The sequence below is a fragment of the Pseudopodoces humilis genome, chromosome 1 (genome assembly GCF_049639895.1).
Source record: "Pseudopodoces humilis isolate 2021_Gansu_Grassland_sample_001 chromosome 1, ASM4963989v1, whole genome shotgun sequence".
Lineage (NCBI taxonomy): Eukaryota > Metazoa > Chordata > Aves > Passeriformes > Paridae > Pseudopodoces > Pseudopodoces humilis.
The window spans coordinates 129,664,083-129,689,159 of NC_142200.1; the positions used below are offsets into that span (position 1 = coordinate 129,664,083).

General features: G+C 37.2%; 1 protein-coding gene across 4 annotated transcripts in view; it reads right to left on the minus strand.

Annotated features, from left to right (window-relative positions):
* The window catches only part of CDK14 (cyclin dependent kinase 14), a 311,069-nt gene that overhangs the window by 195,779 nt on the left and 90,213 nt on the right, over nucleotides 1-25,077 (minus strand). For all 4 annotated transcript variants that reach the window (XM_005518789.3, XM_014248691.2, XM_088059192.1 and 1 more), the window contains 2 exons: nucleotides 22,268-22,362; nucleotides 11,342-11,421 (listed from right to left, as the gene is read on the minus strand). In XM_005518789.3, coding sequence (XP_005518846.2) covers nucleotides 11,342-11,421; nucleotides 22,268-22,362 — 175 coding nt within the window. The remainder of the gene's footprint in view (nucleotides 1-11,341; nucleotides 11,422-22,267; nucleotides 22,363-25,077) is intronic.

Here is a 25,077-nt window from a genome sequence, read left to right on the forward strand (position 1 = left end):
CACAACAAACAAGCTTTATCAGATCAGAACAGATACAAATCACTGAGTTTAGCACACCTGAAATATCCTTATTTACAAGGCTTCCTCCATCCATTTTGTTTTAAATTCACTTTTCAATTCGCTCCGGCTAAATCTGCTGTGGAAGCTTGTGACAAGTGGCACAAACCTCAAAAAAATCACAAATACACAGTTCCAGATTCTACAGCTGAATATCCCATAGTAATGGCTTTTAGACTCCACTGTCATGGCTTATATTTTAGTAAATGGGTCAGAGGTGGAAGGTCACATATCCTATTACCAGTCTCTGAACCATCCAGTTCCCCCTTCATCTCAGCAGAAAAATGCGACACATTATCAGCTTCTTTTTAATATTGCTTACTCGGGGGGAACATTCTGAAGTAAAATAATGTGGATATTCATTTTCATTTCTTTGAAGAAGACAGTAAAGGTCAAGTTCTAATATTGAAATGCTACTCTCTTCATATTGATTATAAAGCCTGAAAGCAGTAACTCCACCCATGCTGGAAAAAGAGACCCCATTATGAAGCCTGTATTCCAGTTCTGTACAATTCCTGAGAGATAATCTCCCACCTCTCCCAGCAAAAACTGAAGAATTGAACTGAAATGTTTGCAACACAATCTTCAGGCTATGGAAAAATACAAAAGAGAAAAAAGTGCAGTGCTGTCTCCCGAAGGAATGGTCTCACCCAGACAACTGTGCCTACAGCATCTGACAGCAGGTAGACCAAAGGAAAAAAGGAGCTTGTGAAGAAACAGGAAAAAGGAATATATTTTTTCTCACATATATAACTTTAAAATAAGATGTATTTGCTACCACTTTTTTCACTGTTTTGATTATAACTGACTTTTTCCTTCCTATGACAAAGGTATTAGTGCTTCTTAATGGCTACAGTGGCTGCTGCCATACTTCACGCCAGTATAAAGACGTAGGCTGCTGCAAATAGTTCTCACCTATTTCAAAATTTTAAAATAATTAATGCTTAAAATTTTCATAAAATTACTGTGAATTATAAATTTTACCATACTGGGGTTTTTTTACTTCCCTGTACACATGACATATTTAAGGAAGAATTGAATAATTACCACAAAAGATGGGAATAAAAAGCAGCAAAACTAAATACTGCAGCGTTCTCATCCTCCCAGGCTGCCTGTCTTCTCAACTAGCAACTCTCTACTTATGTCATGGCCCCATCATTTGAAAATAAGTGTCATTTTCCCTTTGGTATAGGAGTGATTTGTTAGATACTAAAGTAGAATAGTGTCTTGTATCTGTAAAGAGACTAAAGGTGCATAATTTTATAAGTTACAAATTTGAAATGAACTAGTGCATTTTTCTCAGAGTAAGAAAAAGTATTCATTGTGCTGTGGACAAAAGCATTGAAAACAAAGGTACTGTTGTGGATCCAGCAGAAGCACATGCACATCTTCATTGTATGAAGAACCAAGACAATTTTTAAATTATTTATACACATCAGGAGAATAAGGATATTCATTCATGAACTTCCTGTGTTAGAAACACACAAAGCTGTTCTGATGATGTTTATGAATGATGACTGAATTCAGTAGCAAAGAGATGGTGACATGTCTCAGACATGACTTCTGATGAAGATGGACAACTTTCACAGGAAGCATTTTTACTTTATCTAGAGCTGGTTACATGTCCAACTCACATTAGACATTCTCTGGGTTGATCAGAAGACAGAATGTCACCCTTCACAAAGGATTTTTTTCTTTGGGGGACAGGGTTAATTGTTTTTCTATGTCTTAAAAATGTACAGGAGACACATGAATGTACAATGCACCCAAACATTTCTTTCCATCTATGTAGTGGTGTATCTCCTCCAAGGGGAAAAGCTGTAACACAAGGAAACCAGACAAACTTCTAAAGTCCTTATTTTGTACAAAACCCATTCTGCTGAGATACAACAGACATTTACTAATTTCACGTGTTAAAAAGAACATGGATAAAACTGAAACTGACTGAACTGGTTCAAACACTGAGTTGCCACCCCGATATTGTATTTACAAAATGCAGGACATAACAGTGGAAAAAGACCACAGAGATCTTGACAAATGTCTTTGTGCAGATTTGAAGTCACCACTTTCATCATAAGGCTAAATGATACAGTTGTCTAGGTTATCCCTTTTGCAAAAGGGAGATATAACAAAGAAAAAACAACTAGAAGAACTAGCTAAGTTCAGGAGATATTGCCTTAACATCAGAGATATAAAATTTTTATTTCACCAGGTAGCCATGGAAGATACTGGCGCTTGGATGGGTGCCTGAGGGTCTCCAAGCAGTTCTAGCTGAGACATGCCATCACTTGCTAACATCTCCACTCAATAAAGAAGCTGATTTCTCTACTACCAATTCAGTCTGCTCCAGCTGGGATATGGTCACAAGGTAAAAACTAACGCTACTTGGAGAAGGATTAACTCAGCTCTACTTTTTATGGTGGCAGAATGTGCTGTATGATGACATTAAATTTGCATACAGTATAAAAAGACAGACTCTCAACAAGTTCCACTCAAAAAAGAAAGCCATGAGGGCTGCATAAGGGTTCTGTATCACTTATAGATGCATATTATCATTATATATGAAGAAAGGATTGCCAGCCTTCTTGTATCCTCCAAATTCTGTGTTTGTCATGTGTTTTCTACCCTTCTTGTCATACTACCAGGGACAACAAGAGCAGCAGACCAGAGTCTATAAGGCAACAGTTCCAACCCCTGCACTAAATAGGGAAGAGAAGAAACAGTTTTTGAGCAGAAGAAATCTCTCTAAGCAGAAAGCCCCAGGGGCAAAAAGCCAAGTCAGAGAGCCCTGAAACTCAGGTTAGAGGAAACTGTAAGGAAAAGCCATACTGAGGAGGGTTCAATAGCACTTGTGAACTAATGGATTTGCAACCTTCCAGTGCTGGAACTAGCACAAGATCCCTTATCCAACACTTTCCATGTTAGAAATGAGGATGCATGGATAACTTCTTCAGAGGAAGTAGGGCAGAGCCTGAAAGGTCTGCCATTAAGCTAACATAACAAGGATGAGGTAAGAATTCTTGACGGCAAAATGATCATATTAAAAAAAAAAAAAAAAAAATCTTTAAAGTGTCACCCCATTCTTTTCTTGCTTGAACTGTGCTCAAGAACAAAAGCCAGAAGAAGGTCACAGTTTGAACATCAAAAGTACTTAATAAAGATTCAATTGGTACAGTCGTGTCCCATCTCAGCAGGCCACAGATAAAATGTTGGAGGGGGAATGGGGGGAGGACAGAGGAGACGGAATATTCTGTGGAACAAATCTAGATGAAACTGGATAAATTGGAATTTGCATTTGTACTTTTGTACTGCACAACACTTTTCCTGGACAACGGAAGCTCATTATAGATTTTAAAATTTATAACATGATTCTCAAAGGGAAACACCATAATTTATGCCGTATTTATACAATCCCAGCTCTCCAGAAGGTTTTCTAATTGAGAAAACTGCTAATTTGTTAGATGGTTAAAAAAAAAACTGAAGGAAAAAAAAAAGGAAAGACTATGTTCAGTCTGTGAATAACCAAATAGAAAGAAACAAACAGGACAGATTTTTTTAATCTCTAGCATTTCTGACCACCCGATGTGGACAGAAACTTTCATTTGGCCCAACAAAAAGAAGTAGCACAGTGCAATTTGGACACACTAAAAAGCAATATAAAATAACATCATAATTAGCATTGTATATGAGACTAGAAAACTATCAGCTCTTCCATGTTCATCTTAGATGACAAGGAATTCAGTTCACCTGCTTCAGCCAGCCAGTCCAACTGCTTTCAGGGAAAAACAAATGGGTACTGTCAGTAAAAAAAATTTGCAGCCAATCAGGGTTGGAGAGAACAGCAGGAGGGAAAGCAGAGAAAAGATGAAAGCTCCTGCTGCTTCCAAGCTCCATATCACATTGCCAAAGATCTAACATGCTTCTCTTAGACATACACAACTGCACATGAGGACAAAGCACAAATGAAACATAGCTGAAAATGTGAGCTATCAAAGAAACAATCAGAAAAAAAACCTCAAGAAATTAAAAACAATTTTTCTATTATTCAAGAAGAATATTCTTTATTATTTCAAGAAGAAATAGCATACACTTCTCTGCAACATGAAAGAGTATTTAATAAGCAACTTCCAAAAGTCTTGGAAATTTTAAAAGTTAACTTCATTTAATGAAAAAAGGTCCCAGGAACATCCTTTTCAAAATGTACTTTAGTTTTTGAAGCCCAGCCTGTCCTAATTTGGGAACTCTTTTACTTCAAGGAAACCCACAGTTTGCATAAGGCTGCAGGGTTCAGAGAAAGAGACCAGACAGAGAAATAAAAATTGCTGGAGTTTCTTTACTTTTGAATATTCTTGACCTTAAATATCCAACAACATAGTGCTCCAGAGGTTCTTGGCTTACATGTTTTATTTTTAACAACACTGAGAAACAAAGTTGTTACGACTCCAAGCTCAACTGGCTTTGCAGGGACTTTGCAGTTAATTGAGCCGTAGCTATTTAGCCTGCAGTAGGCACCAGCTCTGCCAACTCTGTAGGCAATGAAAAGGTTCCCCAAGCTACAGCCAAGCTACTGTCCTTTTCTTTTTTTCACTTAAATGCTCCAAAGCAATGTGGCTTTTGGGGAGAGTGAGCTTATCCTCAGACCCTAAAACACAGACACAAACCCCCTATAGTAACTCTTGTGACGTGCACGCTCAGAATAGCTACATCTCCATGATCTTAAACATAATCTCTTGAAGTTCCCTCAGGCTTGCTGAGCCAGATAGACGTGAAGCTTTTAGGCATTTCAGTTATGGAAATTTAAATTTCATGACTGGACTTTGTGAAGGACATCTGAAAATCTTCCAAACTCCTATCACTAAAAAGAAAGCAGTTGTTAAGCTTCCTAAAAAGAAAAAAAACAACATCCAAACCAACCCTGAATAAAATGAATAGGTTTACCTTAGGTAAGTGGATGACTTACTGTCCAGTTAAAAAAAAAATATTTACTGAAAGACAAAAACAGGATTTTCATTGCAATTTTCATGTTTACCTTCTACGAATAGATCAGCCAATGACTCTTAAAAAGATATGGGCAGATATTGTTTCACTGTGCCCTTGACCTATGGCATACAACCTTCCAGACCTACTCTAATACAGCAAATAGGAGTTTTATCACCATGAGTCATCCAACCGGTGCCATGAGGTCATTTGTTGACTTCAGTGTTGTAAAGACCATTAGGCTACACATCACTGAGTTGGGAAGTGTCTGCAATAACTCAGGTCATAATTCAGGAAGAGGTCACAAGACTCTTCTCACAAGTACACTTACTGAGTCAAAATACAATTTTCTGGAGCTCTTCCTTAGATGGTATGTGTTGTAGTGTAGTCAGGTACAGGTTCAGAATCTGCTGTTTCTCCAGGATAATACAAAAGCTCAGCTGCTTTACATCACTTGCAGCATTGTTAACACAAATCAGTGTTTTCCACCGTGCACCAGTTAGGAACATGAGGCAATAAATTACACATTCACTCAGGTAAGAGCTTTCTCTTGGCAAACTCCTGATCTTCCCTGTATTCTTTTCTTGGCAGTTATTACACTTTGATTTTCCAAAGATAAAAATTTTGTGAAGATCTATTCCCTCTGGCCTGACAATTTCAGAAAGGTAGGCTGTAGAAAACCTCCCAGCCTCAAAGAGGCTCTCTGGTATAAATATATGTCTTGGAGAACTATATATTATATATTATAATATATAAAATATATTTTATATAATCTGTATCATATATATAATATAAATCCTGGGGAATAAATGTGAGCTCTCATTTCTTTCTTAGAGACTATTTCAGGTTTTCATTTTTTGTTTCTCTTATAATCACAGAATGGCCTGGGTTGGAAGAGACCTTAAAGATCATCAAGTTCCAACCCCTCACCATAGGCTGTGACACCTTTCACTAGACCAGGTCGCTCAGAGCCTCTTCAACCTGGCCTTGAACATTTCCAGGGATGGAACAGCCACAGCTTCTCTGAGCAACCTGTTCCAGTGCCTCACAACCCTCACAGCAAAGAAACTCTCCTTAATATCTGCTCTCTGTCAGTGTAAAGCCATTTCCCCGTGTCCTATGACTACATGCTCTTGTTAGAAGTCCCTCTCTGTCTGTCTTATAGGCTCCTTCAGGTACTGGAGGGCTGCAATTAGGTAACTCCTAAGCCTTCTCTTTTCCAGACTGAACAAACCCAATTCTCTCAGCCTTTCCTCACAGGGAAGGTGCTCTATCTCTCTGATCATCTTGGCAGTCTCCTCTTGATTCACTCCTACCACACAGTGGGATAAGGATGGAAGAGGCCTGACACTTTGCAAACTTCTGTGGCCAAGAGTTAAGCATCTCTCTTCCATGCTTTATACTGGCACTCAGATGCACTAAGTTTTCTCCCCTAACACACAAAATAAACTTATTCAGTATGCATGATAAACTGCTCTTTAAAAATTTAAAAAAAAAAAAAACAAACAAAAATCATTAAACAATTCCTGTATTCTCTGTAATTTTATAATGCAATGCAGCAGACTGCTTCCAAAGCACTTATGTTGTATTTCTGCATGCTGCTATCCATACCCAGCATTAAGACCACAGCTTCTGACAGTGAAATAGATGGAAAAGTATTATCTGAGAAACTGCCAAATCAAAGATGTAGAGACTCTTTGTCACATGAGCACTTTTAAATGTGACACACAAATTGGTACATTCATATGAAATCATATCAATACATATCAATTGCAACATGTAAATACAGTAATAAATAAAAAGAAAAACAAACTGAAAGTTGCCTAATCATGGCATTTATATGACAAAGTACAAAAATAGCTACAAAACTGGATGATGCTTTGAAACACCATCTAGACCTATGGGAAATGAAACATTAAGATATACCAAAACACTGAAACAGAGTTTCATTCCTATAGTAAACAGCAGCAATTCCAAGGGTGTAAAGTGAAAAACAAATGCAAAGAGGTTTTCATGATTGGAATGGGGAAGAAAGAATTTTGTTACCCAAGAAAAGAACACAGTAAGCAAGTTAACCTCAGAAGCAAGGTGCTGATAAAGCCAAGGGATGTTTGTCTATATGCATACCCAGAAAGCCAAATCTTTGTCATGCTGGATATAAGCAGTATTATTACCCAGAATGAAAAAAAGATAACTACAGAACTGTAAATCAAGCTGTTCCCAGAATTAGAATCTACCATACAGTTCAGTATTTCGCCTAGATGTACATATGATATTCCAGGAAATTAAGGGAATGAAATATCTAAGATAAAAGTTGAGGTCAGGGAACTTTTCTCCTGGCTGCTGTGGGTTTATACTTCCAGTCTGATGCTGAACCTTTTCTGAACAGTTGATAATGAACATTACAGTAAAAGAATAAACCACAACTGCACCAATACAATAACACCAGTACAATAATACCAATACAGAAAACAAATAATTTGATAATCTGTATACTACCTAATTTATTTTAAATGAGAAAATAGGATGTAAATGACTTTCAGACTCCACAGTGTCTCAGCTATCACTGCTGCAGGCATATTTAGCCCACAACATTAATATGGTGGCCTGAATCACTCACATATATGTTACCAAAAAATCTCATAAATTTATCCCACTCAGGTATATGCACCAAATCAGCTGTGCTTTTTTTCTCCTTTTTTTTTCCCTTTTTCTTTTTTCATCCTCGGGCTCTTCAAAAGTAAATTAGATTATCTCAGACTAAGTGAATTAAATTCGGAGGGAAACATCCTATAAACTGCATACAATAAGATGGTACATCTGACTCAGGCCAAGTTGAAAGAACATTTAGCAAATGCTACTTCTAAATTTTGTTCTAAAAATTCAATAGAGAGCTGAACAGCACCAATAAATCTGTCACATTCACCTATTTTCATTTAAACCTATGTAATTTTGATGGCAGAAGACACACCATATCTGCTGTAAAAACAGGCTTACTTTCTAAGCTTTGATTGAAGCTTCAGCTAAACCTCACCCAGGCCTTAAAATTAACTATGATTTGCCTTATGCAACTTTACTGGTTTTTTTTTTTTTGTTTGGTTGGGTTCATTTTTCACTTTACCTTCCACTTTTTGATTCAACCAAGTTAGCTCTTGTCTCTACAGTCACATATTCCATATTTATCCCCTTCATTTTCCCAACTGTCTTCGTTTTTTTCCTTTGTAGCTTTGTTTTTCTTTGAGCTCCATTCTGCTGCTGTCACAACAGTAACAATACGCTTCCCTGTACATAGACAGCTACAACATTCCCTCAGCATGACCACTGCTTAGGATTTCAGCCTGTAACTTCCCCCTAATTAACATCACACAGCATCCCCCTCAGGAACACGGAGCAGGAATGCTATTTTCTTTCACTGCTTTACTCAAGGAGCCATGAGAAATGTTAAACAATTTCCTAACAGTAGTTTTAATTTACAACTTACTAGACTTCCTCCTGAATTTGCCTTGCATTGGTGGAAAACTAGAAAATAAGGAATAAGTCAAGATGAAACCTGCCTGGTTTCTCCATTATGAAAGAGGTTGGAAAGAAATGTCCTCTAACAGACCTCTGGCTCATACCACCACATATGCATTTTTCCATTAGGGGAACACTATTCCTCAGATAACTGAAATTAGAAGTTGATCTCATCTTCAGTGGTATTTGTCCTTGTTCTAGTTCTCCCAGCCTAAATTATAGCACTGGAGCCCATAGTTAGTCATTAAAGATCAAGAGAAAACTGCTTAACACAGTGTCCCATTCTTACTGTTTTTCCATATCAAACTTATCAGATAATTTCAAGAGCTCATAGAAGCATTTATTTATTTTTTTAATTTCTTTTCCCCCACCCTTGCAGCTGCCAGCAGCCATGGATGCATTACAGAATCCAGCATGTCCAAGTTGGATTAGATGCTGCCAAGAGGAAAGGAACTTCTTCCTAAGGTCCTGCTAGTGAAGCCCATGGCTGTAGTGGCTGTAGTATTACTGTCAAATACTACAGGCCTGGCACAACATCAATGAGCTCACCTTCTGAAAACTGCATTCCTAATACAGCTTTCCTTACTTTTCTGGTCCTAATAGTTGTTTCTGACAAAATCAAAACCAACAGAAAAGTCAAAGCCTAAATCAATATAGATTTTTCCTATCTTACATATCAGGTATCTGTGACATCTACATGACATAAAACATACAACACTGTACTCACACTGATAGCTCCTCAATGAAATTTCACTACCAAGGAGACAAGATTTCATTCACCAAAAAAACCCCATCATATACAACCTATAACCCAAGTTTGACCCTGCTTTTGACCAAAAGTCTACCAGAGTCAAGAAAAAACTTTTTTATTTTCTTAATATTCTTTGGATCTAGTCTCAGCTTAGGTGAAGACTTAAAAATATAATGGATGCACACAGTCCCATTGTAATCAGTGAGACACCACACACTTGAATTAGTATTAATTATTAACTTCAACAGCTTTTCTAGACTTTAATATTAGTAGACCTTTGTTCTGCTAATATTAAAGCACCAGGATTTTAATAGGCTTCAACCAGAGTATTGTAGTCACAGCTAGAAAAAAAAACTTCTCCAATGACAGTGTGGGAAGTATTTTCCTGCAAGTGTGCCTTTATAATTTTTTTAATATATCAAGTGGGAAAAATCTCTGTTCTTGTTCCTAACAAATATTTCCTTATACTGAGTTCACACAACACACTATTTATGAAGGAAAATGGATTATACTGCATTTGACATTTATAGCACTATAAACATTCATCTAGACCAAGCTCACATTAAAAAACCTTTTAAGTGTCACTAAAAAGGCACAAGAAAGCCGTATTTACTATTCTCTCATTAAGTTAGTACCATATCGACTATAAACCTGAAGAACAATAAACATATTTGAAACACGGACTGCTATAACTTGCAACTGAATATTACAGATATTGAAAGCTGCACCTGTAACCTCTGCACACCGCGTTATCACAGCACAGCTGCAGGAACAGACAGCTCACAGATAAAATAGATATTGTTATGAATAAATGTGTCAGATCATTCAATAATTGTTACTCAGATGAAGCAGTAGAGAACTGCAGAAATTCCTTCATAAATTGGCCACCCACGGTTTTCTCTCCTTTGTGAAAGAACCACCTTTAAAATGCACAATCTTGGGGCGGAAATCCACAGTAGTTTAGTGACTTCTAACTCCGGGGTGTCAATCACATGAAACATGGGGGCTTTTTTGCCTGGCCCACTCCAGAATGGGACAGACATACAGCAGACAGATGGCTGCAGGAGCAAGGCACAAGGGAGCTACAGCTGCTGTGTCTGGGGCTGTCATCATCATGAAGGCACACATCTCACACATCTCACATCTCATGTGGAGGGCCAGCTGTGGACCCTGTGAGGGCTGATGTTCTACTACCTCCCTGGCTCATCTCACCCTGGGAATTATGCTGATAATACAATTTTAAAAGGGCCCTCAAAGTCATAAGAGTTCCACCTCTTTAGTTCATTACCAATTTCAGCTGAGTCTGAATCAGCAGCATGATGGTAAATTGATTGTTGTATCTCTACCAAGGCTCACTTTTAGTGCCTTCTAAGAGAGAAGGACCCCACAAAGAAGGCATATCCAGCAATTTCTGCAAAGGAGTTCAGTGCAGACAGACTCAGATAAAGCAGCCTCACTAGGGACCAGGAGAGGACGACAAGGAAGGATAAAGGACTGGAGCAGAAAGCTTAACAGGCATCTCCAAGCATGCTAGATAAGAATCATTCCCAGGCCACACAACTTAGAGTCCATGGGGAAGGAAAAACAAACACAAGCTAGTTGCAAACTACACACAGCTTCAAAACCTCCTGCAGTTTTGCTCCCTGATCTTTTGATTGCCTTTATCAAGAAATGCTTGTCATTGCTTCATGCTGCGTATATATGAAAAATCACATCTACCTTCATCCTAGGTGCTGCCTGCAGGCAAGAAACGCATCTTACACAGTTCCCTCATCTTCCAGAGTGACTCCTCACAGCCACCCTAAACATGCTCTTAAGTACTCGCTTGGATAGTAAACCTAACAGGAGCCAAAGCACAAGCAGAGCTGCATTCTTTAACAAGAACTCCCACACCAGAGGCTTTGTTTTTGAAGCACCAAAATAGAGAATATAACCATGTAATTTGAATTCTCAAGCTATTCACTATAGCATGGCACAGAAATAAGAAGCGCAATGTAATTGCAAAAAAAACCCCACATATAGTCACTAAATGTGAGTGCATACCTTCCCTGATAGCGGTAAATGGGGTTCCTTCCTCTTCTTGCAATCTAATCACCTTCAATGCCACCAGCTTTCCATTTACCCTGAAAGGGAAAGAGGGGAGGGGAAGGAGAAATTTAGAAAAATCAAAATTATAGCAGAAATAGTATTTCTCATAACAGAACTTGTTCCTTATCATGTACTTATTCAATTTCTTCCTGTCAATGCCAGTGATTCATTTATAGCACTGTAGGAAGTACTTCATAGCTTCCATAATGTCAACTTTATATTTTCACACTCAGATGCAATCCAAGAAATGATCTCAGTTTTCTGTGAGTCAGTCTGTTTCCTTTCTACCACAGCTTTGTTACTGAAGCTTTGTTAAGAAGTAACACATTTTAAAATTTCATTATATCTGTTCATTATTTGATCAAATTTTTCAATGGAAAAGGCATATGATTTTCATCAATCATTTCACTTGTAGTATATCCAGATTTACACTGATTACCTCCTTCCCACTGCATGATACACATCATTACAGCCTTCAAAAAGCTACAAATAATTTTTAGGTCATTCTGGACATTTCCTGCTAGGGCAGGATTGATCCTGAGATATTTTCTTGACTTCATGGCCCAGGCTACTTTTAGATTATAATAACTCCTATTTATATGTTTAAAAATATTTTATGCTCCAAGAGACAAAAGTTCTTAACAGGCCATTTTAGTGTAAAATCTATTTGGGTTGTTTCACTTTTAGCATTCAAATTTTCACCACACATGAACTTCATTCCAGGCATTGCAAAAAAATCCAGTCGGTTCAGTTTATCCAAACAAAATTTCACAGAAATGAAACAAAGCTGTTATTCATTAACCTTTTCAAGAACAAACTCATACCATGAAATTTTAACAGACTCCCCATGTATGACAAGCAGTGGTGACGATAAACTACCAAAAACATATAATACAGTTTAAAAAAGATATTGTTATTATTATTATTATTAAGATTTATTTCTGTAAAAGCAAATTTAGCCTTTACAGCCACAAAGCTCAAGGACACATCGGGTCCTTTACACTCCTGTAGTCATGGAGGCAATTCTCTACTGTTCTACAAGAGGGATAGCCCTAGAAGATGTATTACATTTTCAAAGCAAGATGATATGGACAACTACCAACTCTGAATTCATCTTTTCCCTCGGGCTTTTAATTTTTGCGGTTATATGAGTTCAGTGACGGATGACTACTGTCTTGTTTCTTCTGCTTATTCCTCTTTTATAATTACCAAAAACTCATTAGCCCTATACAGAACACTGCACAATGACTCTGAGCAAGTCAAGAAACCCTGGTTATTAAAAGATGGTTTACTCATCACCTTCCAATTGCTCATAGCGTTCAGGATGGCACTAGATCAAGTCTCAGGCCACTAGTCACTGCTGAAAGGAAATTATCAGCTCAACTCTCCTGGATTTCTCCTTATAATTACCTTACATATTTTTTTATCATTTATTTATTTATTTATTTGGATTTAAACAGGACTTAGGGCATCAGAAAAGGTAAGCCTTGCCTCAAATATCTTCATCTGTCATGCTCAGACCCTAGAATGAACCAAAAGCAGAACTAAAAGCAGAAGGACTGATGACAGACATGCTGTTCATAAATGTGTGTAACTTTTAATTCCTCTGTCAATCCACCACCCTACCTATCATATACATATGACTTAGATATCTGGATAACTTGAATATTTTACAACAGATGAAATAACTGCAGGAGGAATTCAAGCAAGAAAAGCAAGATCATTTTGCAGATAAAGAACAGGACAGATGCTGTGTTCAGAGAAGGCAATGCAAAATACAATGAAAAAAACACATCAAAGAGATATTAAGGAAACAGGGATACGGCATCTCTTGATAGAGAAGGACAAAAAACATGCAGTATTGGATAGCTTATGATCTTTTTAATCTGAAGTTCTACATTCCATTGGTTCATGAAGACCAATATAAATCACAAATAGCAATACTATGGAACCAATTTCAAAAAATTCACAATTAAACACAGTAGGTGAGGTGTGCTTTTTAGTTATCATTGCCCCTTTGTCATTGAACATGTCATTATCTTGACAGACATCATGGTAACTCTCAGTACTATCAAAATAATCAAACTAGTCTCAAGTAGTGCCCCTTTGGGATTTCATTCTCCTCTTTAATATAATTTACCTCCAATATATCAATCTATAATTTCCATAATACAACAGCCTCCTTATTAACATTTACTACCCTGCCATTAAAATATTTTTTTTTCCATTTAATTTTGTATAAACAGGAACATATAAAACTGGAGATGTGAGAAATTATGAAGCACCAATTAAAGAGATAGGGTGTATATTCATGTCCTTTAATTATCCTCCCACTGATGCAATCTCAGGATGCAGTGAGATGATGCTGAAGAGATGAGCTAAGGGCTGCCTCATGGTATAGTTTTCTCCTGCTTAATCCTTGCCACACACTCCTGACACTGCACTGCACTGTATTTGCTCTCATTTCTGCTGGACTTTACAATGAGACTGCTCAGAGAGCTTAAATAAAAGAAGACTGGCCCTCCAAGAAAAATTAAATCATATTTTAAAAAAAATTATAAAGGCATGAAAAGAAAGAAAGAATAAAACCACTAGAAAACACATAAGAACTGGGTCCACATTTTGAGAAACAATGTGTCATGGGATCAGCCAGCTATGTCATGAAATTATGCTCTGAAACTTGTGATGCCATGTCAAAATAATATGGTATTTTCCTTAGAAACAACACTGAAAAAAGGAAACCTGAGTAAAATTACCTCTGCAACCTATCAATACCTGTCATTGCAGACTTCAGAAGTGATCAGGTAAGGTTAGCAGAACTCCTTCCAGATATTACTTCACATTTGTCTTCCACAACTTTGAAAGCATGCTCAGTATTTTCATTATTTTCAAATACAAGTAAAGAAACTGACAAGCAGACTGCCTTTAGACAGTGAAAAGGCAGCACTGCTGACTCTTTTAACATCTAGGATTCATTAAACCACCTCTATTACTCACTGTCCAAAGCAAACAGTTTCACACCTTCTCAAAACAATATACTTCACAGTGTCAAAGATTACACTTATCATCTTATGCCCATCCTGTCAACTGCCTCATTAGCTTCTATTAAAGACAATATTGACTAAAGAATTCCTATTTTTTAAGCCATCCTCCCTCCTAAACTAATTCATTTTCTCTTTCTCATTAAAAAGCCTTCAGAGAAAGTACAGAAGTCCTAAAGCCTCTTTAATCATCACACAAAACAACTTTACTCTAGGCAAAACACCTGCACCTGACGGACAGTTTTCCAATTTATGGAAATTCAGCATTTTAACATTATATAATCTTTTGCAATAAATTTATGATTATATATGCATTGTAGGCAAAAGAAAAATTAGTCCAAATTACTTTATGCAGCATAAAGTAAAAGTCTGCATATCATAAAAAATACAAATGAGCCAGATATTACAAAAAAAATGCTAAAATATTGTGTCATTCTGCATTTTCTAAACCAGCATATATCAGCACTACCAAAATAAATACATTTATAAGAAATGACCATTTATGACAAAGTAGAGAAGATTGGAAATTATTTAATGCTTTAATGCATCATTAAGAGCATATAATACTGATGAATATAAAGTAACTGATGACTTAATTAGCTTCGCTGGGGATAATGCTGATGATACCACATAAAGAACAAGAGTACAATAACACTATTTTCTCAAGTTCTTCAGATATATTTAGATGAAATAAATGTTCTAAATATACACATTTAAAAGAGTCAATTAACATAAAATCTGTCAATTCTGATTTCAATTTGTTTATTTAATATTGAGTTTTACCACTGGCTGGAGTTGAGGTTGAGCTCATAATTTGAGCAAGTGCTAAGCTTGGGAACACTTCTTTAAAGAAAAATCAGTAGATGGTACTGGGATGATGCTCTAATTTGTGATACAAATTTCAAAAATTCTTATGAAGAAAAGTAACTTTCAATTGTTAAATATTCAGTTACAGGAAGATCTCAAAGTTTGATGATAAAACCTTGAGAATATCTAGTTAGATCTACTCTGTAGTGATATTAATGTCATAAACAGACCATGGGGGCCTAATGAAACCAGGCTCTGCCAGAAATTTCCTTTGAAGAAACCTGACAGAGGCAAATTCACTGTAGGTTTAGTCATCTCTGATTATTCTACCAACGAATAACTAATTCCACATTCAGGGAAATACTTCTTTTAATCATTAACATAAAAGACAGTTCAGTGTAAACATGGTTTATATTATATTTTTCTTACTAAAAAGGACTTACATTTCCAGTTTACAAAAGTCAATCCCAGTCCTACTAAAGCCCTATCATGTAAATTCTCAGGGGACTAACACAGGCCCTGAATTTCTCTTTTTGAATCCCACCATCTTTTAACCACATCCTAGACAAAAGTTACCTTGTCTTAGTAGGAGCCAGTGGATTAAAGGTACTTCATAATCCTGACATTTATTAGGGCTGAAAAAACAGAAGATCAAAGAGTTTCATAAGAGATGAAGTATTTAAATTATTAATTAGTGCTGTCACTGGAACTCAGGAGTTAAGGCAGCCTCGTACAAGCGGTGTGGCATCCCTCACTTAAACAGGAGCAGGTAAGAGTTTATCTCCAGGTCCTTCATCCCTACCAGCAGCTCACATCAGCTCAGACTGCTCAGCAGCTCATCCAGCACGGGGGCTGTACTCGCCCTATGCCTGCTGGAAGGAGTCACCTGGGAGGGCAGCAGGGTGAGGAGCACCATCCTCCTCCACACACCTCACATCTCTCCACACCCCTCTGATGCTCATATGAGGAGAAGCTGAAGACAAACACAGAGCTATCCCTTTTAAGTTAGGTGGCCTCTTAGAACTTGCACACTGGCATTCACAGGGGGTCTTGTGAGAGATGGTGCTGATCGGCAACCTGGAAACTGCTCTGCACAATGGCAGCTGGAAAAGTACTCCAGCATCCTCCCTACCATCCCAGTCATGCCTATATGGCCAGTTAGTGGACAGTTATATGGCCTATATGGCCCATGTATGTCATATAACTACATTCTATCCTAGCTTTTAAACCAAGTTTTCCAGGGCAGTCCTGGGTAAGTAATATAATGGAATTACTTCAGTTTTGTCCCCTGCTATGTGAGATAATAATACTAAGTCACCTCCTAAAACTGCTGTCCAGGTTGAAGCACTGCACATAGAGTGTGATGTTCTTTTTGTATCTTCAACTATGGAGAAAAATTTTCCCAGTCTTTTTTTTAAATGCTGAGAAGTTCACTCAGTAAATGACCAATATAGTCAATGATTCATCTTCTAGTTAGAATCCTAGTAACTTATTTTAGTACTTACTCTACTTTAATAATTTTTTCCAACATATGGCATTTTAGTTGCACATCTAGCTGTCATTAGTCCTATCTAATTCAACTTTAAGTTATTATTTTTATTAAAGATTTACAATGCTAGAGATTTTTTTGAAGCATTTATGCACACATTTTATAATCCCATGTCATAACATGCCTACAAAAAATCAGTTAAGGAAATAAGTTAAAAAATGAGGAGGGAAAAAAAGAAAGCCTAGTTGGTAACCATAAAGTGACTTTTTGTAACCCATGAATATGTATTCCTTTTCCAGCCATCTGTTATCCTCAGATGAAAAGAGGATTTCATTTGTAGAACACTAATTTCACACAATTTTCAAGAAATAAAGAAAAGGTTAAGAAAGTTTAGGTCATTAAGGCAACATGAATCAGAGTAATTTTGAAATACCAGTCTAGATAAATTGGCCATAACACGAAGAAAACCCTTCCTGTGAACTGGGCTGTTGTACATGAAACTTATCAGGGAGCCTGTGAACACACCTCACATGGACACAGAGTAAAGCCTGGGGAATGACTAAAAAATGGCAGCTTGACCATCGCAAGCTGATGGCACTTGCAAAAGATTGAACATGAAAGACAATCAAAGAATCAAGGAGGTTTCATGACAAGTAAAAGAAATTCTGCAATTTCAAAAACAAAAGTCAGAACAAGCAATTAGTCCTGTCAGTCATCCTCAGGTTCCAGCATCATAAACATAAAAATCAAAATACACACACCATCCCTTTTCTGGTGAGCAGGCATTCACACACGTATTTATGAAATATTATGGTCAGCTGTATTCATAACACACACTGCAATACATCACACCAATAACAAACAGAGGTAGTTCCCCCTGATTATTCAAAGACTCCCTGCTGCCTAACACAGCATGGAAACAACGCCAGTACAGAGCATGATGCCTGCCTGAGCACGATTTCTCTCAACTTTGCACCATGAACTCCCTATTGGTTTTTAAGGTCAATAGTAAAAGGTACTGCCTTTGATGGAGAAAAATGTCAGATACCCAGGCTCCCTGAAAAAATACATTTTATCCTTGGAGTCATCTTGACAACAAAAAATTCCTATTTTGAACTGAAATGAGAGAGGTGCCTGGATGGAAGGACTGCACTATCTCTGAAGCCTTTGAACTCTTGTTGACAGCACCAGCTTCTACTCTGTGTTTCACTGATTTCTCATATTAATAGTTAAAAAGGATAGGGATCACAATTCATTAGAACAAGTGTTTTATTAAAAGTTAGTTGAAATGTAATTTTGTGATAGGGAAAATAGGCAAAAATGTCCTGATGGAGCTGTTACAAATTCTACACATTTTTGCAATACTCTGAGCAGATGCAATTCATTAAAGGTGCCCAAAAAGGTAAAGGTACAGTAAGAAATCACATGGACATTCAAGAAGCATATCGAGATTACAGTGGAGATACCACTGGCATGCCTCTCAAAACACAGACACGTGCTGTGCAAGCAGCAGTCACAGATCACATCGCTTTAACTGAGGGAATCTTTTCTAATTCTTTGCCTTGGAGGGCAATTGAGCACAGTGGGAGAGGATGGAAAGCACGCCAACACACAGAATTGCCAAAAGCACAGGTTTTTCCCTTAAGTGCAATATGCAGAGCTCTCAGCAGGGGAATGCAAGGCCTCCACACTGCTTTGCAAGGGGCTCTGGTTGGCAGCAGCTCCCTTGTGCTGTCACCAGCTTCATCTCCAGACTCACAACTCACATCAACATTTATGTGCCACAGATCAAGCCAGATATCACTGCTGTATGTTCAGGTAAATTTATAATCAAGCTCAAGAGGGAAGAAGGTCAACAGCAGCAGGAAGACACACATGTCAACACACAGACAGGCAGCACTTCCTCAGCTCAGCCACACAGTGAAATGATACAGGAATTCAAAGGCCACCCATTGCTTTGCACCTACTGCATGGCAAGTGTCCAAGGTGTTAATCAAATACAGTGTCAATGGAACTTGAGTTATTTTTTACAGTGCTATCAGTAAATTACTCAGCCCACTTCTCCAAAATTTTACATTAAAATAAGTCCCTTCAAAGTCATCTGAATCTCATGCAGTAAGCAGCCTCTTGTGATTTTATACAACTAAGTGAAATAGGAGAATCTAGCCTGAATGGAAGTAGAAAATGAACATGCCAAGATGAGCTTCATTACACACATCTGATGTGCAACACATGAAATCAAATAGATTTACCTATTGATGCAACTGTCAGCCAGAAAAAAATGACTGCCTGTCTGTTTCTCCTATAAACAAAAGAGCCCAGCCTAAGAGAATACTGCTTCACTTTCCTCAATAACACAGTCCTCTTCACTCTGCTGCTTCTTCACCCCAGGGATTCATTTTTATCTGACTACAGAAAGAGAAATCCATCATCCAGTAAAAGGAATTAGCCCATTTCATATCACTTTCCTGGAATACAACCACAGATGCTCAAAAAGATAGAAGAGCAGCGGGTTTTATAGGAAGACAAGGGCTTGCTACCATTTATCCTGCTCCAAGGTGCAAAAAGCCAGGATTGATCTGAAAGCAAGTTTTGAATGAAAGCACATACTACTTTAAATTTTAGGAAGGGAATGGCTGATTTTTTGTCTTTTCAGGCAGGTATGCATCTTTTAGACTCTCCGAACAGTATGCCAAGATTAAGAATATTTTATTCCATCATTATGATCAGCAGGGGAAATAATTTTAAAAGCTGAAATGTATCTCAGGAAATGCATAAAGAACCCCAACCTCTACTATTTGCCACATGCAGCTGGTGACAAGTACTGAGCAAAATAATTCTGAGTACAAAGCATCTTTCAAAAAGCTCAACACAAACTTTCCATCTTCAACTACAGTTAAGGACACATCTCATAAACATTTTGGCAAAAACGAAGAAACCAACCATTAGAGCTGGTTATTAGGGATTCTCAAACATTTTGACCAAAATCCACTTGTGTATTACCAGCTCCAGCTTTTCCATCATGTGTCTGCATCCTGCACAGTGCCGTGAGAGCTTAATCCTTCAGCTGTCAAACTGGGCACATACCAAAATAAACATCTCTTTTGCTCATTTGTATTCCCTCTGAGTCTGTAGGCAGGGGAACACAGTGATGCATATCACAGTCTCACCCTACACACCCATATCAGAGTTTAGGGAAAAAAAAGAGATCTCTATCTATTCCTGTATCATTTTAAGATAAAGCTATAAACAGTCAGAGTTAACCTGCCTGAAAAGCAGCAGCCAGGTTCAGAATGGAATCAAGGAATCATGGAATCATGGAATTGTTTAGGCTGGAAAAGACCTCTATCACTGAGTCCAACCATTAACCCAGCACTGCCAAGCCCATCACTAAAACACATCCCTAAGTGCCACACTTGCACATCTTTTAAATACTGCAGGGATGGGGCAGAGCCAATGTTGGCCCATGCATTCAGCCCACATCTGTTCCCCTCTGTTCTCCAGGAGGACATCACAGCAGTGATGCTCTTCCTTCTACGGGGATACCACATAGGTCAGAGATTCCTCACCTTCTCACGGGGACAGAAGAGGTAACAGGGCTACATTACCTCAACGAAGAAGTCCTTTTGAAATAGCAGATAACACCTGTAGTGTTTCCCAAGTTCTATAAGTACAACCTTTTCCTGCTGTGAAGTAATTCATCTCTCTAGTTCAAGAAACAGAAGCCTGGACTGGAGATCCTGAATCTGGATAGTGCTGGATAATATAGAAATTATTCAATTCTCAGTGGGGGAAAAAAAAAGTCAAATTCAAACAGGTGAAGGAATACTACTGTAACAGTAGAAATACTCTCTGCATATGAATTCTCATCCACACTCTAGTTACACATACTTTTTTCAGAACACATTTTAAAGACCTTGCAGAGATGTTACAAAGCAGCAACAGAACAAAGTCGTACATAATTGTTACAACTCTCACTACTTATTCAGAGCAAGCTGTTTATAATAGAGAATGTAGTGTGCCCAGTAATTTCAATTTATTATTCAAGTACCATTAAAATCATTGAAGTATTTCTTTCAGATTTGCAGGCAACTCTACTAAAATGAGTATTTCTAACCAATCTACAATTCATAACATGCTCATGCAATAGCTTCAGGGAAGGGTTTTGCTTTGTTTTTAAATTTCAGTCTGTTCCATTGACTGACAAGACATCCACTGACTCTGTAGCCTTAGTTCAGTCTTACTGAAGACCGAGACATATGGACTGACTGTCATCAGATACTCACTGTGATTTCACTAAAGGATTTCAGTAATAAGGCACAAGCTGAAATCTATACTGTTTTCTCGTATTACATAGACCTCAATAAAAAGCTTACACATGTATAATGTCTGGGAACTTACAGTAATGCATAACTGAGCCATTAACAACACAAATTAATAGCATTTCCTTGAAGAAAGCTGCCAGTGAAAGACAATACCTGCAGTGGCACGGCAGAAGTGTGAATATTTCTTCTACATTTAGAACATGTTTTTATTCCTATCAGCTGTCATTATGCTTGTCAATACCTAAGCAAGCTATTGAGAGATGAGGGAACCCTCACTCTGATTTATTACAAATACCCAGTGAAAAAAGATAATTTTCAGTACCTAACCAAGTTAATGACCCTGCAAAATGTTAGGACACACGTTATTTTTTTCAGTAGTTATTCTGTCCCATGACCATTGTGGTATTCTCTGCTGGAATGGCAGTGTTGCCTCATGTATCATTGACTAACCAAAGTTTTTAAATAAAGATATCACATGTAACAAATCCATCTTTCAGAACTGCTTTGTTATGATTGGAAATCTGATTATGAAAACTTCATTAAATATGTCAACTGGCACAAGAACTCTGCCTCACAACGGGTAACTCTGAATAGTTCCACTGGTTGAGGAATATTTTGAGAAATATTTTAAGCGTGTTTACTGAGTTATTTTAGGCAATATAAAAGCACTTAGGGCATTTGGGGATAAAAAAGCTGCAACAAATAACATTGAAGTGGCTGAAAAAATATGTGACATGTATAAAGTAGATTATTTTGAGGTAGACTAGTTGCAACAATTGTAAATAAACTCCTGTAAACAAACTAAACCTAGAGTAGCCCAAACTTCCATTAATTCCCTTCACGTTGTTTTATTAAAGTTTTCTAATAATGATAAACAAAAATTAACAACTTATCACATATATTCAGCACTGCTCTCAGACCATCATAAAACACTGCTTGACAGCATATTTTGCTTTTACCCCTAGATATTATTTTGGTGTGGATACCAAGAATGTAATAGAGCATTAAAGTGCAAAGAAAACATCAGATTAACAAGAACCTCATCTTGTTCTGGCGTGAAGGCAATATGCTACCTGTGCAATATGGTCTCGGCCCCCTTCACTAGAGCACGTGGCAGTCAGTAGCACTTTGATTCACAGGGATCCATGTTCAGCAACAGTAGTTGATACTTTATGCTCATCTTCACTTACACACAAAATTAAATTAAAACACCACTTACTTGCTTTTTCCTTTGTATACTGTAGCATAGGACCCTTCCCCTAGTTTTTCCAGTTTTTCATACGAGTCTGCTTTTCCAAACTTAGGGCTTGTAGGCTAAACAAAAGGAAAAAAGAAAACCTTTCAGCATTGCACCCATAACATTAAATGCTTTGATTCAGCCTTTAGAGACCAAATATCATTATCAAGGCTCATAGGCATGCCTGTTTTCAGTAACCAACAAGAAAAAATTAATTAATAAGGAAAAAAAATTATTCTGCAACCCAGATGGTAGTTGCTAGTATCAACCATACACCTACATCACTGGATCTATCAAAAGGATTTTGTTCTTAATCAAAGAGATGGTTCTGTTTTATTTTTCACATATATCACTTCATAGAGGGAAAAAGACCATTAACAACTAAAGCATTTTATCCATGTTTAGAGATCTAAACAACAGCTTTAATCTGCCCTACAAAATCAGAGTAATAAAGCTGTTTAATCATTTTTTCTTTCTCATTTTTTTTAGACTAAAGCCCATCCAAAAACATTTCCCTTAGTAGTCAATGTCCCATTAAATCAATCATTGTTCAGATAGTGGTCAAAATGCTACAGGAAAGCATCTTTAATGATGTCATCTTCTGAATTAAGATTACAGTCTTCAGAGATGGATATAATCACATCATACTTTAATGTACATTTTACATAGTTGCTATATGTCCTGTATCCTTAACACTTGCAGCCTAAGTGAAGAGTCTAAAACTCAACCAAGCTAAGGAATGATTCTTGCTCAAAGGGCCAGATAGCTCAGCTGGCCTTTGTGATGGGTTGATACTTGCCCCACTTTTACAGAGTCCTAACAGAGAGCAAACCAACTCTGCAAAAACAGAAATTCACCGGACCATTCTGAAATTCTGACAAAATGTTTGACTTTTTTGAACTGCACCCTATTTTCCCACATTTCCCCATTTTCCAGTTGTCTGGAAGGGAAGGGAATTTTATTTTTTCTCGAAGACCAGATGGACACTGAAAAGAACTCACCTGCAGCTGCCCTCAGCATCACCTACACATCTTTTAGATTGCAGTGCTCAGATATCCTTCCTGCCCTAAACCAACCGAAAGATCATAGAGGAAGTTTGGAGGGCCAGCACTAACACTCAAATCACACAGAGTGACTGATTTTATAGTACTCTTGTTAAATGTCACAAAGAAAAGCAGACAAGCACACGTGGCATGGTTATGGTTGAATTCAGCTGGGATGAGCCACGTGCAGCTGAACACATGGTGCCCTCACATTCAGGATCCTGTATCTGATTTACAAAAGGGATTCATGCATCCTTTTTTTGCAAGGAAGCAAACATTACAGCACAGGGCACATCTGTGTGTAAATTCTTGCTAAGCCATGGTTGAAAGTTTTAAATCAACTGACCCTAAAAACTACTTTTATTTAAATAGGCAGAGGCATCCCAGGTAAGCTGACTTGGCGCCTCAAACTTGTCCAACACACCCAATTAACCATTAGCCAGAAAAGGCAAACCTTCTCTTTACTCAACTATTCTTCATTTGTCCTATGGAAAAATTCTGGCACTTCAGCAACTATACACCTTTTTCTGATATGAACATTCCAGCTTCCAATTCAATGGCAGAAGGACATACATATGTAGGTTTGCAAAACTGAGCCCTTTCACATCTCTCCAATACAAAGAACAACCCATTATTTTGCTATCCAATTTCTAAGTAGCAGTAGACTTACACTAATTTACCATAAGGAAACTCTCAGATCTTTTTCCTGCTACATTATTTGGAACACTTCGTTATAGATAAGGCTGTAATATTCTTGGTTTCCAATCTGTGCTTAAAAAGGCATTCTGCCGGGTTAAAAACAAATTTTAGGATTTTAAAAATAATTTTTATTACAGATGTCACTAATAGAGGTGACTAAAATATTTATTCAAGTAGCCTTGTCATTTAGCTATCCAATTATGAAGTAATGCAACATGAAAGAAACCTCAGAAAAAAAGTGGTCAGATGTTTAAACATCTTGCATATAATGAAGAGGGAGCACAAAGTATTTCCCAAATTGCAGGCTGCAATGAACACACAGTGAGTAGCTTTGTTTGGAGTGGAAATGCTGCCCTAGTTAACAGTGAATAGTTCACTGTTGGCCTCCTCATAGCGATACAGAGAAAGGGCAGGGTGTATACATGTGTTTCACATCCATTCTTATTTTCACACTGAGATTTACTTTTATTCTCTGCCTCCGGAAACCATAATCTAAAGGTCACAACAACTTGTAAAGCCTTAAGATCTTGATAGGAAACAGGATGCCTTTATTCCATTACCACACAGTAAATCATCAACAATAGTTATTCCTACAACCTCAAGCTCCTTTCTCCATATATATATATATATGTATATTATAATATATATATTTTGTTAATTAAAAAAGGTTCATTCTGAGGCAAAAGAATATACATAATAATATAAATAATTTGCATGATACTTCTTAATGAAATGCCAAAACACTCATCATATTGCAATTACTTTAGACAATGTAGGGACAGCTTTAACATTTCCCCAACATTTTCTCAATTTTTTGAAAATGAAATCTCATACTTCATATATTTCATAATCTCATATTTCATAATTCAAACTTCTAATTACAAATTGCCTATAAAGTTAAGAAGTTCAGATACTTATTATATTTCCCTTTATTTCTGGATTATAAAGGAGGTGAAGACAGACAGAAATAATGCAGTATATTTAAAGGAATCTAAATAACTTGAAATTCCACATGACTGCTGAAAACTATAACCATTTCAGCCTACTTTC